This window comes from Bombus pascuorum, chromosome 15 (genome assembly GCF_905332965.1).
Source record: "Bombus pascuorum chromosome 15, iyBomPasc1.1, whole genome shotgun sequence".
NCBI classification, from domain to species: Eukaryota; Metazoa; Arthropoda; class Insecta; order Hymenoptera; family Apidae; genus Bombus; species Bombus pascuorum.
In genome coordinates this window covers 3,793,296-3,808,447 of record NC_083502.1, presented here as the reverse complement: position 1 = coordinate 3,808,447, position 15,152 = coordinate 3,793,296, and the positions used below count along the sequence as shown (strand labels likewise).

At 31.8% G+C, this 15,152-nt stretch overlaps 2 protein-coding genes across 6 annotated transcripts in view; both read right to left on the bottom strand.

Annotated features, from left to right (window-relative positions):
* LOC132914828 (parathyroid hormone/parathyroid hormone-related peptide receptor-like) overlaps positions 1-4,691 on the bottom strand; it is a 30,985-nt gene extending 26,294 nt beyond the window's left edge. The window contains exon 1 of one of the 4 annotated variants that reach the window (XM_060974261.1): positions 4,012-4,691. The gene's annotated coding sequence lies outside the window, so the exon portion shown is untranslated. The remainder of the gene's footprint in view (positions 1-4,011) is intronic. The other 3 variants (XM_060974258.1, XM_060974259.1, XM_060974260.1) reach the window with 3 other exon arrangements.
* Positions 4,692-7,688: 2,997 nt separating this feature from the next.
* Positions 7,689-13,397, bottom strand: LOC132914829 (uncharacterized). Of its 2 annotated transcripts, XM_060974262.1 has the most exons (6): positions 13,121-13,397; positions 11,441-11,506; positions 10,615-10,680; positions 10,018-10,180; positions 9,024-9,375; positions 7,689-8,462 (listed from the first exon to the last, which is right to left on the bottom strand). In XM_060974262.1, exons 1-6 carry the CDS (start codon positions 13,242-13,244, stop codon positions 8,283-8,285), a joined length of 951 nt encoding a protein of 316 aa, XP_060830245.1. In that variant the 5' UTR covers positions 13,245-13,397; the 3' UTR covers positions 7,689-8,282. The 2 variants fall into 2 exon arrangements, with proteins under 2 accessions (XP_060830245.1, XP_060830246.1); XM_060974263.1 differs by lacking the exon at positions 11,441-11,506.
* Positions 13,398-15,152: the final 1,755 nt, after the last annotated feature.

Sequence of the window (15,152 nt, the reverse complement as noted above, 5' to 3'; positions counted from 1 at the left end):
AACACGCTTTGATCTTTCACAATGGCCCAACTATTTCTACCAAAATTCCTGCAGAATTACTACTATACTACTGCAACAGAGGGAAGAATATGCTGGCACTCCGGCTCTTCTGAGCCACTGGACCCGGTAATTAAGTAACACACTGAACTTTGGGAAAATTGAGACAATAAGACTTTAATTAAAAACTGTGAATATAAAAAAAGAAGAAATATATTTATATATAAACGATAAACAATCTATTGCACAGATTGATTAAACAGATCAAATAGTTTTGAGAAAAAAGAGATAAAAATTCTGAATTAGATAAATTTACATTGAACTGAGTATTGAGGAAAGTTGAAATAATCTCAATAATATCGATAATAATGTAATTCATGAACTAAAGTTTCAGAACTAAAAGGGAGAAACGAAAGAGACAAAATTCAATCTCAAAAGGAAGAATTGAGAAACATGTTGTCAATCGTGTTAAAACCCAGAGACGCTTATTTCAAAATCAATGATGAGCAGCAATATTCAATTAACACAGGTATATGACGTTTACAATTAATTTCACATCTTTGATAATTATTTCTTTTCAGCAACGCGTCATTCTGCTGCCGCACGGGATGATAATGTTTATCCAAGAAAATGCCGAGAATGGTCGGAGTTCCTCACGCAGTCTCTGTTACTCCAAATTTCCATAAAAATATCCTGAAACATTATCCTTGCATAACATAGGTGTAATATGCCCGAGAATTACAATAACAAAAGTCATTAACATTTCATCCTTGATTGTATAGTGTTTTTAATAACGAGAGTGCAAAAACAACGAATTTGCAAGTTTTCCCTATACAAAAATTTAACAACGTTGGAAGATCAAACTAGCTTTTAAAAATGTAGGAAATACACTTGAAATTAAAGTATTTCGATATTTCATAAATGCAGCTATGATTATCCATAAAATAAGATTATATCTATAGGGATCTATCCATGTTAGGAGAATTACATCTAAAGCCAAACCACGTCAGTCACTGAATTTTCAGTTCCAAAGTCTTGAAGTTAAAATGTTAAATAGCAAAGCTGAATGGTTACAGTAATTTTAAGTTGAGGCAACCGAATTAGAAAAACTAAGTAATTAAATTTGTCAATGGATTTTCTGATTCAACGAATCAAGCATATCCAGAAACAATATAGTATGTCCACGCTATTCGAACTACCTTTAATCATGATAATGTGTCTGACTATACATTAGGTCGTTCTACTACCAGGCTTGAGAATAAGCTAGAAATTCAGCACACATGCCTCCTAATCAACCATCAAAGCTAATAAACTTCCATATACCAAATTATCTGCTTCCAGTCATATACTTCAACAGCCAGCCATGATACAACAGAAAACCATGATAAACGTTTCTGCTCCATATGCAGACACAACACCGAAAGAACGTAACAGAATTGTTGTAAAAAAATATTTTTCTTCCGACACAAGCCATGGTTTATATGTACAAACGTAATAATCCATACATGAATGTCCACGATTAAAGAAAAACGAATGTAGAAAAATATCATTTAAAAAGTCTCAGCGTAGAGAACTTTTCGAGTACAATCATTATGCAGCGTGGAAATTCTAAAACTTCTCCTTTGTACTTTCAAGCACTTATTTCCAAATTTATACAAAATTTGTTAATTAGTATTTTTTAAATACCCACTACCGGAAAACTGTATAATCTTTTTTAAATTAATCAAAATTTACAATTTCTACCGATGTATTCAGGATACGTTTTATGGATGTATGCGGAAAATGCAGATAAAGATATTAAAATTTCCCATGGTGGATATTTAAAAGATACTAATTAACAAACTTTTTACAAATTCCATAATGAGTATTTAAGAAATATAAGGGAGAAATTTCAAAATTCCCACAAAACAAAAAAATTTAACAAAAAATTGTTAATCTCTATTGTGAGAAAAATTGTGAAATCTCCATAAAAAATACAAGTGAAAAATATTACAAATTATTTTAAGTAAGGGATAAACCTTTTAAGACAATATCGAAGGATTCTGCAAATTACTGACATAATGCTGTAGATATCACAAAAAGTCCTAAAATCTTAATGTACATGAATGAGAAAACAAAATGAGAGAGAAAGAGAGCTGTTTCTTAAAAGTGTTTTCGTTACTCATTCTTTCCTCTGTAATAATCTTCAAGAAAGCTCATTTATAAAGCTCGATGTGCTGCATTACAGACATCGCACAGCTCGCTACTCTTTCTCTCAAGGGTAACTTTAATTAAATTCCCTATGTGACACATTTTTAATACGTAAATGTTGGATTTATTATGAAAATGCTCGAAATAGTTGAAATATTTACGCCTGGAGGATTAGACCAAACACCATGACTAATTAATTACTTAATTATAACAGCGTGAAACTATTAGTCGCTTGTTTCAGTGTTTCGCTAGAAGTATTATCTTCTGTTAATTAAATTTGCTTTATTAAACTTTACAGAACATCTAGGAATATTCTATCACAAAATCAAATTTTCGAACGTGACGTGGAAAACAATTTAAGTCACAGTTAATTATCACTCGATAGAAGATAGAACAATTGGAGATAGAAAACGAATATAAATGAAAAATATTAACAAAATACCTTCCTTCCTTCAATACTATTATTATAGGTAACTGATAATGTAAACGATAATTCCTCTTCCTCTCCCTCTATCTTCTCTTTTTCTCATTAGTTCTTTATCAGTAAATCTACACATCGATGAACAGAAACCGCTTAATTTTACTGAACGTAACTAGATGAAGAAAACATTTTCTAATTTTTCCTTCGCTCTTCTATCTTATCAGATTAGAAGGGAAACAGTAAAAATTCCGGAGAACGTTTATCAACAACGCTCTTGTTTATTACAAAATCTTGCTCTTCTAAAATCAAAGAATAATTAATGGCTTTGCCAGAAATTTATTTGATTTAAAGAAACTAGACGCATCAAACATTTTCCTACTTTTTCTTCGACTTTATATTTCATCAGATTTCAAGAAAAATAACAGTAATAAGAACTGGTAGATACGTTTATCAACAACGCTCTTCCTTGAGTCAAAAATCTCTTTCAAGTACACAGATCGCTATCAGATCGAACGACCAAGTGGAGCAATATGGTATTAACACCTGGCGTCTAGTTAATTAAAACTCACTTTACTAATGTTTCTCCGGGACTATTAGAAACACCAGAAACGGATTCTGGAGTTTATTTATAAAAGCATCAACTGCCCAACAGGCGATCCAAAGAGCCGTCGTTTATGATAGTATTTATCTAGCAGCATGGATTCGAGAACATTAAACTCGTCTCGAGCTCCGCGAATTTCCACCGACGACCTTAATAAATACCGCTTATGTGCTCACTCGCCAGATTCCGTACTTTTTTCTTCTGTTTCTTCTCTTTCATATTTTTTCTTTTCTTTTTTCTTTTTTTTTTTTTTTTTTTTAAGAACATAAAATACGAAGGAAGTCAGAGCTTCAAGGAAACATAATTGCCATGAATATTTTTTGATACATATTTTCATCTAACCAGCCTCCTTAGAAATTTATTTGAACTTTGAAGTTTAATAACGAACTCATCTCATACCTTAGGCATTAAAAACCTACAAATAATTTTTATATTGAATGTTTTAAGACCGTAGTAGCACAATTTGGAGAGTATCGAGTAGAAAGTTATCAGGAGTTTTTAAATATTCTTCTTGCTCTGAACTCTTTCGGGATGCACTTTATTTCTGAGAAACTTTATGCAAATAAATATTGCAGCGGCGGTGCTGAAAAACTGCCGCAGTCCCTGACTCTCTTTTACAAAAATATTAAATATTCTACACGCGTTATTCTACAATTTTGACAAGTGTTTAACCAATAACTATTATTACATAACGATTTGATAAAAATATTTTGCATAAAAATATCTGTATCTCTATTCAATATTAAAAAGTTGCACTCATTCTACGGAAGGAGTTATACAAATTTTAAATATTGTCACTCACCGAAAGCTGCTCGGCGGAATGCAAAAGAAGCTGGCAAAAGATATATTAACACTCCTTCGATGGATCCAAAATTTATCAGAATCGTCGTTTCATTCCACATAGAAGTTCCGAAGAGATACTTCGATAATCCTCAAAAGCGTTCTCCTATGTCACAAAATGTAAAAGTGGTGTAAAACTTCACGAAGAAAGTTCAAAGCACCATCCCTGATTCCCATCGTTAGTAACCCCAAGCAAAGATTTATCCGCCCATAAATGACAATAATTTCTTTTTCGCTCTAACTGGATCTTCGTTTTAAGATTCTTCTGGTGAAAAGGCAACTGTTCCTTGGATAGATTGGATGATCGACTGTCTCTGACAACGCACTAACACGTCTGACGCTGGGCGCCGTTTAAGCGCGACTGTCTTCTTCTGGTGCTCTATATCGTCCAATCTTACGCATGTGCGATTTCCGATTTGCTCTCTCTCTCTCTTTCGCTCTCTCTCTTTCCACGCGAGCTACACGTTCTTGTCACAACAATACTCGGGCATAGTTATTTCCTCGTCGCTCTGAAGCTCCGCCAACTGTTGCTTTTCGTTGACTCCGGTCACGAGGTGAAAAATAGAAGAGCACACTGCTGTCCTGACAGAAAAATACTATTTCCTGCAAACTGAATTGATGGTGAAACTGAAGGGATGCTTCGGGCGGAGTTTTTGAGCCTGGAAAAGAAATTGAAATATAATGAAATTTAAGTTGAAATACAAAGTCAATAATTTCACAGCAGACGAAGAATAGAAAAGAATTATAGTTAATCAAAATCCAAATGAACAAGTAAATTTAATATTTCACTGGATTTTTAGAAACTAGAAAATTTTAGAAACTAGATTACTACCACAAATTAAAGAGTAACATAGGTCGGTTTTGAAGGAGGATTTTGGAGTTTCAATTCTAGTTTAGATCGTCTATTACTCATCAAAGAACCATTCTGGACGTCCATCAAACTTCACGGTGAAACTTTGTTTAACTATCAATCATGAATTTACTTGGTTAAATAAGTTATTCGTTGTACGTTTTTTCTATGAACTAATTGACCGATTCAATTCTAATTATGTGAAATAAATTTCTATAATTGATAAACATGTAGCCGAAACAATAGCAATCAAGTGAATGTCTGCAGTCTTATTCATCTGGAGGCACATATGAAATGTTTCACCCTATTAAAGAACTAACAAAGTGATTGCAGTGGAAGAACAGATTACTCTTCAGAAGCCATTCATGACAGAAAATATAATGTTTCAGATAGTTTACAATATACATTTCATACCTTGCTTCCTTGGGAGAATTTCTACTTGTAATTGCAAATAGGAAACGTCAATTTCTAACTAGAAGATGATATAATTGATAAAAATGAAGGAAACAGATGTATAAATAAGAATCCTAAATTTTGGAGTTAATCGATATTGATCATTGAGATAGAAGGGTGAAAAGGGGTCACAGAGAATTATCTTCGAAACGGACCACTCGAAATATAAAAGAGGTGGAGCACGTGCAAGTATTTGGCGATCGACGATAACGATATTGTAGAATAGCGTCGATAACGATGATAATGGACTCGTCGCGACTCGATCACAATCTATTGTTAGCTAAAGCTTGGGCCGCTTTTATAGTTGGGGATGTTCAAGAACCAATCCAATGTTTTGTATTTACAGTAAAATCAGGCAAGAGAAGAAGTGAAATTGACAGGAATTATTTCACGTTCGATCTTACTAAAATTCATCTAAATAAAGAGCGATGAGACAATAGGAATTTTCCTCTCTATTGGAATGTTTCTAGAAACACGAATAATTCAATCTCTGAAAGTATTCTAATTAATAAATTTGTAAAATCTAAAGTAACAGATGTCGAATAATCTTCTTTGATTGAAAACATTGTTCTAATGAATAAAGGGAATGTGATGAGATCTGCCAGGACTTTGATTAAAGTAATAAATATTCTAATTACGAAACAGAAAAATTGTTATGTAAATTATAAAATTATTGAAGTAATAAGTATTGAATTTTCTTCGGTTTACAATTCTGGAATTTTCTCAGAAGAATATTCTGCTATTTCTCTAGTAAGTTACAATTACAATACAAGGACTATTTAATCAAGTCACTATGTTTAGATGTTTATTCCCATTGTTCAATTAAGAAACAAACGAAGTTGCCTTTGTTTCAGAGCAAAGCAAAGCAAAGCGATAAAGGGAATATCAAACAGTGCTCGACTACATAGCATGTTACATGCGTCGCTTGATTTTTATTCCTATCATAGGAGGCATAGAAAAACGCCCCTCAAATTGACAAAAGCAATTCTGGCTCATCAATCTCTTTCAGCATGACTATCAATATTCTAAACCATCACATTTCAGTAATCGCTGTACAATCAACGTTCATAATAATCCATAAATTATCAAGCGTAGAAGCGTTTACTGTTATCGGTGTGGATCAAGAAGCAATTAACAATTATCGTGAAAATTTTCTTATCATACAACGAGATATATATAGGAAGATAGGAAAAAGGAAAAAAAAATCATAATAAAAATTTCTTCGTTCGAAGTTTGAAGTACCTTCAGAATGTTTTTCTTTCTTCAAGAAGGTATCACACGTTAATTAGTCCGGGAAAATTATACCAACGAGCCGATAACTTTTTAATAAGCCGATAAGCAAATCTGGTTATTGGCCTGTCGTTAATCTTAACAGGGCAAGCTATCATTAGCATCGATTATGAATGACTAGACATTTACTTGATTATCATCGGATTACTTGTGACTGCGCAGTTCTTCTATCTTCCATCTTGATTCTTGATGCTGCTGTTTTATGATCTTCCTGTTAAAAATTGCCTAATTAGTTATGGTATTTGAAAGATTAATGAATAATACGTAGAAAAATCGGTTAGTTGTGTTAACTTGAGTGTAATTGACGATCGACATGCTTCAAAATACATTTTTCTTAATAACTCGTTACTTTTATCAACATAAACTGAAGTTACTTGTATTATTTTAAATTACGTTAATTTTTATTATTTACGATACATATAATATGTACATACTACATACAATGTATATATATGAACAATATATTCTAAGCTACTAGAAGATAATACATATACACTACTATATTAGAAGTACCAAAAGAGTCCAAATTACTGTATTACATTATTATCGTCATAACAATCAATAATTAGTTATGACGGAATCAATGATTTAGATAGTTAATAAATGATACGAGCAGATAAGTAAACGAGACTTGACTCAAGGACCAGACACTTTCACACTCTATGCCGAGAAATTAAGAATGCCACTCTCGGCTGGCACGTGAATCAATGAATTAAGCATGAAGTGTACCAATTTTGTCCCTCGGCGCAAGTTCATTGAATCTGAGTGGAAAACTAGTGTCTCGTTTTACATTTGTATTATTGTTGATAAAGAGCTTGGAATTTCTTTAAAACATTCTTTAATACCCAGTTTATCTTCATGTTTCCTTCGCGACACGACATTATAAATACTTTTACTTTTTTACTTTTATAGTTTGTGAATGATAAAAACATTAAACGTTCGATAAGATATGGCGTGTAATATACAGAAAGTGTATGGAATATTTGAAGGACTGGTGAAAGTGGCTAGAATACAAGAAGAGAGGCGAAAACAGATACTACTCTGTATATACGTAATAAGAACTTGTATATTTCCCATATAGTAAAGTACATTTTTAAAAACATGTTGGAACATTCAGAACAACGTTATAACAGCATTACTAAAAGACTTACACAAGTTTCTATAACAAACTACAAGATTGAAGAACCACACTCTACTTATCACTAAATATCTCCAAAATTGTAAGAAATACAGACAAGATTTACTTCAAAAAAGCATACTTAAAGAAACATCAACGTTTGTGCTGCCTTAAGAAATTCTATTTTTATATAACAAAATTTTCATATCTAAAATCATTTTTTAAAGAACCTACTTTATGATAGTCATAATTTAATAAATACTCCCAACGACTATTTTATTGAAGTATAATTTTTCAAAATGTAACTATTGACAAATTTTGTAAGATCTTTCAAAAAGAATGAAACAAATGACTATCTTTGACTTTAAATTAAAAACATACTAAATTGAATTCTATAAATTCTTAAAATCTTAAAATTATTTTGCTTCTATTAAATATCCAAATCTACACATATATATAGTTAAATATCGTTGGTATTATTTTTTAAACTTTTTACAAATGATAGAATTCATTAGAAATATATTTAGACCGGAATAATATGCGTAAATTCTCGGATTTCGTTATTGCCCAGCACACTAATTATGTCCTTCAGGGTAATTTGATGGACGGTCTCGTTAATTTTGCTACCTACATAACTCTGGATACCCGGAAGTATGTCCGGCTTGATAACTTCTATGACCTTTGGTGTTAACTCCTTAAAGACCTACGGATAAATGCATGCAAGTTCAATTTCACGGCCCTTCTGCCCTGTCAATTAGTTACATTCGAACATTGAAATTAAATAAATAGCTATATCATCTCGAATTTTCTGCTTTAACAACTTCTTCAACAAAACAAATATTACAACAATAAAAATTCGTAAGAAATATCGAAGTAAATAAAAATTGATAAGATTTTTATTACAAATTATTTGTATCCTGATCTATTTTTTCTTTTCTTCAAACCATGGTACAGAAGATAAGTACTAAAATGTACTGTTTTCTAATTAATTCAATCTATCAGAGATCTAAAATTACTTTTCTGCTTGATCATCTTCTTCGCACAGTGAATATAATAATAATACAAATTATTGTGAATTATTGAAAAATAAAATTAGCAAAGTTGGTTACAAATTATTTATACCTTAGTCTTTTTCTTCTTTTTCCTCAATAGATGTTGCATAAGCCATGTACTCGAATTCGAGTCTATTTCTAATTCAATCCGCTAAAGCTCCTAAATTACAAACCAACCACTAACTATCGGTAATTTGATAAAGTGATCCCACCTTGTTCATGACGTCGGACAATTCATCATCATCCATGAAATTTCCCAAATTGATATCGATGGATCTCAATGAAAAGTCCATGTCAAAGGTCTTCAAGTACACTCCTTTGTGAAATCCCAATAAGCTGTTCACATACAGTTGGAAATCATATACATTCGCTTTGAAAGACCCAGCACCTTTCAAATCGACTGTGTTCCCCAGTACTCCGGATATATTGTAAAGGCCCTCCGCGTATATTTCCGGAATAGAAATATTCGCCGCAAACGTTGGTCCGATCAAGGATAGTTTCGCCTTGTTGACTATGAAGGTCGACAAGTTGTACAGCACGATATCCTCCAAAACGATGGATATGCTGAAAAATTCAATACAATGTTAGCCACTAATTTGAACAGATAGCGTGAGAATAGGTATTATATAAAAGGTTATTTTTCCTCTCATACAGGATGTTCCTTTTTATCTTGCTTTGCAAATATTCCTAACAATAAGCAGACGTAAAAAAAAAAGTTCAATATCTATGTATGTATTTATTTATTTCAGTCTGATGGCCGAAAAATTGGACTTGGTATTCCAAAACGGGTTCAACATAAAAATTAAATTTTTTGAGCACTTAGAAGCTTGAAATAGTTTGAATACACGGTATTTGAGTACGTAAGACTCACGTAAGTCAAGTTCGGCTGATTTTTCACACATTTGCATGAAACTCTCCAGCAAACGTGACTTCCTAGTCTCAACTTTCTCTATATGGAGAATTCCTAAACTTATCCATATAATCTCAGGTTCTCGCAAACTTCAGAAGTCTGACAGAGTCATGAAGTCGTTCATTAGCAAACATACCAACAACTTCCAGGAAGTTCGCTCGACTTCTTTCAATAGCGTAAATGTGACAGAAAATCATTTGATATTCAAAGTACATCGGATTAAAGCATAGACGGTGGCTTAGGAATTCTTCAGGACCTTCAACGTGACCAAAGACTTAATCAATCCTCTAACTTACTTCCCTATGTCCGAATTGTCTACATGTATGTCCAGTTCATCAAGACGATACGGTTCTAAAGGTGGGATTCCAAGTTCCGGTATCCCATAGGGCATTCTGGTACGAAGTTTGTCTATGAACCTTCGAATTTTCAACTCCAGACCCTTCGAGGCTGCGCTGTCAACTGTCCTTTGCTCAATTAGTGTCGATTGCAGTAATTACATACACTGGCTCACGAAAGCATTCAAACTTTTCGTAAATACACTATGTGTGTTGTACAAAACCATGTGAAAATTTCATTAGCGTTGTAAATGAAATTTGACTATCATGATTAGTAGACTGCGGTTTTTTATGCAAATTCATATTTTCATACATATAGATAGAAAATTCTCTTACCTATTTATAGAAAGCATTATACTTTGAAAATTTTATATATTTTTCTATACTATGTGCCTTCTGTACGATTTTACATTTTCAAATTTCCCATAAATGCATAGAAATCCGCAATCTATTAATTACATTGACAAAGTTTGAAACAGATTTTCAATATAATGTATTCGTGAAAAGTTTCTACAAGTCGTGCAACACTCTCATGAGCTTCTAGTTTAGAATACCTACTGTAACCAGTGGTGAGTTTAGTCGCGTTGATGAGAAGATTTCTCGGTGTCTCCACCGCGGTGTTAACTAAAACAATAAAAAATAACAGCGTTTACTTTTTATTGTTTTTTAATAGTCACACTTACAGTAGCACTGATAGTTATAATAAAGCGATTTAGCGGAGGATGGAGATTGATGGTGATGCAGAAAGTATTCTTGTGAAAAATAGCAATTGGTAATGAATACCCATATCGAATTAGGAAGGTCAAATTCTACGGTAAAAAGTTGATTTCATTGGCTTTACAGGAAAAATAGGTCTGAAGGTTGTCAACGTGCTCTGGAATTGCAATTATGGTTGCTGGCTGATGCTGTATTTTCTATGAAGTATTGCCCAAGCAGTTGTACTACCAAATTATCAGAAAATTGATGTTAGCCAAAGCAAGGATATATTTCAGAAGAAGCTCTTGAGATTTTCGCAACCGGTTGTTATCGCAATTGAACGATGTTGTTAGCAACTGAAACTCGCATTAGGCTTGTCCATTAAAAATGCTGTTGCAGTCATGGTGCAATACTAGCTTTCTTATAGAGGCAACTTTCCAAGCTTCATTCCATTTTCATGATAATATCCTTGGACTAATTGTAGGCTATTACAAATCCAATCAATATTGAACTCAACTGTAACTGAATTTCGAGTAAACATTAATTTAACGTGAATACAAATTTTCTGATGAAAATATTAATATTTAATTGTTCCGAAATAAATATTAATAATGAAATGGAAATATAGCTGATGGAATAATTTGGAAACTATGACTGAGAGAACTGTTGGGATGGAAGTGTCACATACTGTAATTAGAGGCCGTGTCCGTAACGCGGTGTATCAATTCTTTCTGTCGTTGCAAAAGTCCTGACACTGCAACAAACGAGTAAACGCAAAGTTTCCAGTGAAACACAACTCCTTTCCCTGACGAACGATCAACAAACGTTCGATTGGTCGTAAATTCAGCGTAGGTGCTTCTCATTTTCACGAGTGTACTTGTGACATTTGAACAAGGGTCAAACCGAGTTATTAACCACGATAATGGCTTCCAAATGAAAACTAATGTAGGCAGTAGTGAATGATGAAGATTGAGTAACTGAATTCGGAAAATTAAAATACAGTAATAATACAGTAAGGTGAAGTATTTATATATAATAGCAACTGATAAATTTAATTTTGAAGATATTCTTTTGCAAATACAGATTATTTTAAAAAATCTAAAAAATTTCTAGAGATAATACATTTCTCCAAACAAAGTAATTATTCGAAATAATGAAATCAATGCAAACAACTTACTTAAAGAAAACTTGCGGATATTTAAAAGCTCGACGAATTCTACATAATGCTAAGTAACTATTAAATGAAAACGTATTGACGATGTAAACATGACGAATAATGCGGTAAAATGAAACGAAGGAGCGGAAAAACGAGGAAACGATTGCTTGGACGCGATACAGTCACGAACATTGGAATGTACGTGTGATTTTTTAGATTCGCAGTAATTGAGTTTGTACAGCGTACAATCACGGGCATAATGAGACAATTGCTGTAGTTATACAATAAAAAGGATATACAGATCTAGTTGATAATGATTATAAAATGACGCTCAAACTACAAAAAAACGTATGAATACTACTTGTTTCTGAATCATCTTTAATAAGATGATAGAAGAGATAATTCTCACCGATCTTACCTGCGAAATATTAATTTTGTGTTTCTAAAATGTCTTTATGACAAAACCTTGATTTCTCCTCAGAATAACATATTTCTTTAGAGATTAATAACACAACAAAAACGATGCATATTTTACTTGCAAAATATGCTAATGCTTGTATATATCGTACAAATGACGAACATGAAACAAAAAAGATAATATTCATTATAATTTGTGTAAATTAAGATACAGATTTCTATGTGTAAGACAAAACTTTCAAATCTAATAAAACTGGAGATGAGTTTTTAAATCAGATTACAGTATAACATCCAAGTGAAAGTATTTTCTTCAATGAACGAGTTAAAAATAATTGGATGAGACTAACTTCCATAATTGGCTTTATGTCTTGTTACACTTTATTTCATTCCCATAGTTAGAAATCACTTGATCTACAAATTGAAAATCAAATGTAGGAAAACAAAAAGTATCATCTTCCATCATTCTCCAAACTGCATAGAATTGTTCAGAATTTATTTCGAGCAACTAACAGAGATTGAAATTAAAAAATCGAACTCAGAATCAACTTCACACGAAACTACTTAAATAAGGGGAGATAGAAAAACAACAGATTTACAAATTGAGAATCAAGTTTAGTAAAATAAAAAACACTCTATCATCTCCCATCATTCTCCAAATTCCATTGAATTAATCAAGATTTGCTTCAAAGAAGCAACGAAGATCGAGGCTCAAACTAAAAAAGAAACTCTGTATCAGTGTAAAAGAAAATTGTTTAAAGAAGAAATAAAACTAGAATTTTTGTTTAAATTACTTACGGAAAGCAGTAGCACTGTTAGCGACGTTTTCAATTCCTCCCAAAATTCTTGGAAGACCTTCTGATTCAGAGGAAACCATTTGAATGGCCAGCACCGCAATAATAATTTCCTTAGACACGTGCATCTTCTTAATCACCTTTCTTTACTAATGGAAGAAACAACACTGAAAATTGAATTTTCATAAATTGAATGTTTAAGAGACCGATCACGCAACACACGTAAGACCTGCCATTCAAACCGCTCGCGAAGAAGCAGGAAGGCCGACTGACAACATGAAAGAGTGGCAATACGTAAGTAAGTCAGCTGGTATAATTGCGAGCGCAACGTTTGAAATGTGTGAGTAATGCACGAGCAGGAACGTGTAGCGAAAGCGAACGCTACTCCATGGTCCACGAATGGTGATCCAATCAATGTAAAACATACTACAAACTACAATTCGCTTGCATAATTGAATTAATATTATCAGTGAAAATTTATATGTCATAAATTAAATTATTGTGCATGAGAGATGAGAATTCAGGCAGGTCCATCCACTCACAATGCACAACAATTACATCAAACAGAAAAGCCGACGTTTAAACAAATCAGAGTTACAATAAATACATTGAAATGAAAAATTAATTCACAATTGAGTTGTACAATATAGGAACATTAAACAGACACGTTACCTTCGTGATATCTTCAGTTAAAACAAAACAACTGAAACAAAAATCTAAATATTACTCAAGAAACTAAAATTAATTTAAAAAGCATACAAGAACATTACCATTTAATCAATTAAAACGATGAATTTTGAAACAAAAACCTGAATGATCATCGGTTAATAATGTGAAAATAACAAGTTTATAAATAAAAGTAACTAAACTAGACATATATAAAAACAAGTAGATATACATAATAAAAATAAGTAAATATACATATACAAATAAATATAAATATACATACATATAAATCTAAACACAAGTAAATATACATATCACAAGTAAAATATTAACATATACTGTAATCATATGAAAAAATAAAATATTCTTATCAAATGATAAAATAATTTCAAATCGATAGAATGATCATAAACAATCATCGTCATGATCAAAATTATGCGCACATATGCAGCATATAAAACGCGAATAATTCAGAAAAAGAATATTTCTGTAGTGAATACTAAAAAGCCATACTGTATCTCTATTACAGAAATATATATACATACAGATATATATAAAAATGTTGAAACAGACAAAATATACTTACATAATGTTAAAAAAGACGTAAAAATACATGTTGGAGAACATAACAATATAACATATACAAAAACATAGATATAAAATATATATAAATGCATAAAAAAAATACATGCAAAAACATATTAAAAACATAGAAAAAGATATATATATATATATATATAAAGAACATACAAAAATACATATGTATAAACATAGAAGAAATCACCCATAAGTAAGCCGTGCTCAAGGGGGTATATAATTTCAACTACAACGCTTGCGTGTCATTTTGTTTGCTACTTGTATATCATTTTTGCCTTTCCGGTAAAAGAAAGGTAAAATGCACTTTGTTTCCTTCCATATTTAAGAGCACATAAAACTAACAAAAATTAATGTAATCTAGCCAAACTATTATACGATATACAGATTATTAATTCGATTGTACGTATAATTTGAAAACTTATATTTGTAAAAAATGAATTCAAAGAATCGTATAATTATAAAAATGTTATGATAGATTATTCGCTGGTACGTGAGAATAATATTCTTAAATTAAAAACGAATTAACCGTCGTGTTCTATGTTAATCTTTGGTAAATCACGACGAGAAAATTTATACCTGACAATTTATTGTGATATATATTTCAATAGTAACGACAAGAACGATATTTTTTACAGAAACAAAAATGTGATTTACGTATCGCGTTCTACGTTAATATCAATTTATCTGTACTGATTAATTTAAAAATATTAGGATGAACATCTTGATAATACGAGGGAACTATATTCGAAAAAACGCTTTTCGTGTCGCGTGCA

Coding starts and splice junctions, on each gene's coding strand:
- LOC132914829 (XM_060974262.1), bottom strand. CDS start 13,244: ATGCACGTGTCTAAGGAAATTATTATTGCGGTGCTGGCCATTCAAATG. Junction 10,681..11,440: donor GGACACGGCCTCTAATTACA/GTATGTGACACT, acceptor TTATTGTTTTAG/TTAACACCGCGGTGGAGACA. Junction 10,181..10,614: donor TAAACTCACCACTGGTTACA/GTAGGTATTCTA, acceptor AGCAAAGGACAG/TTGACAGCGCAGCCTCGAAG.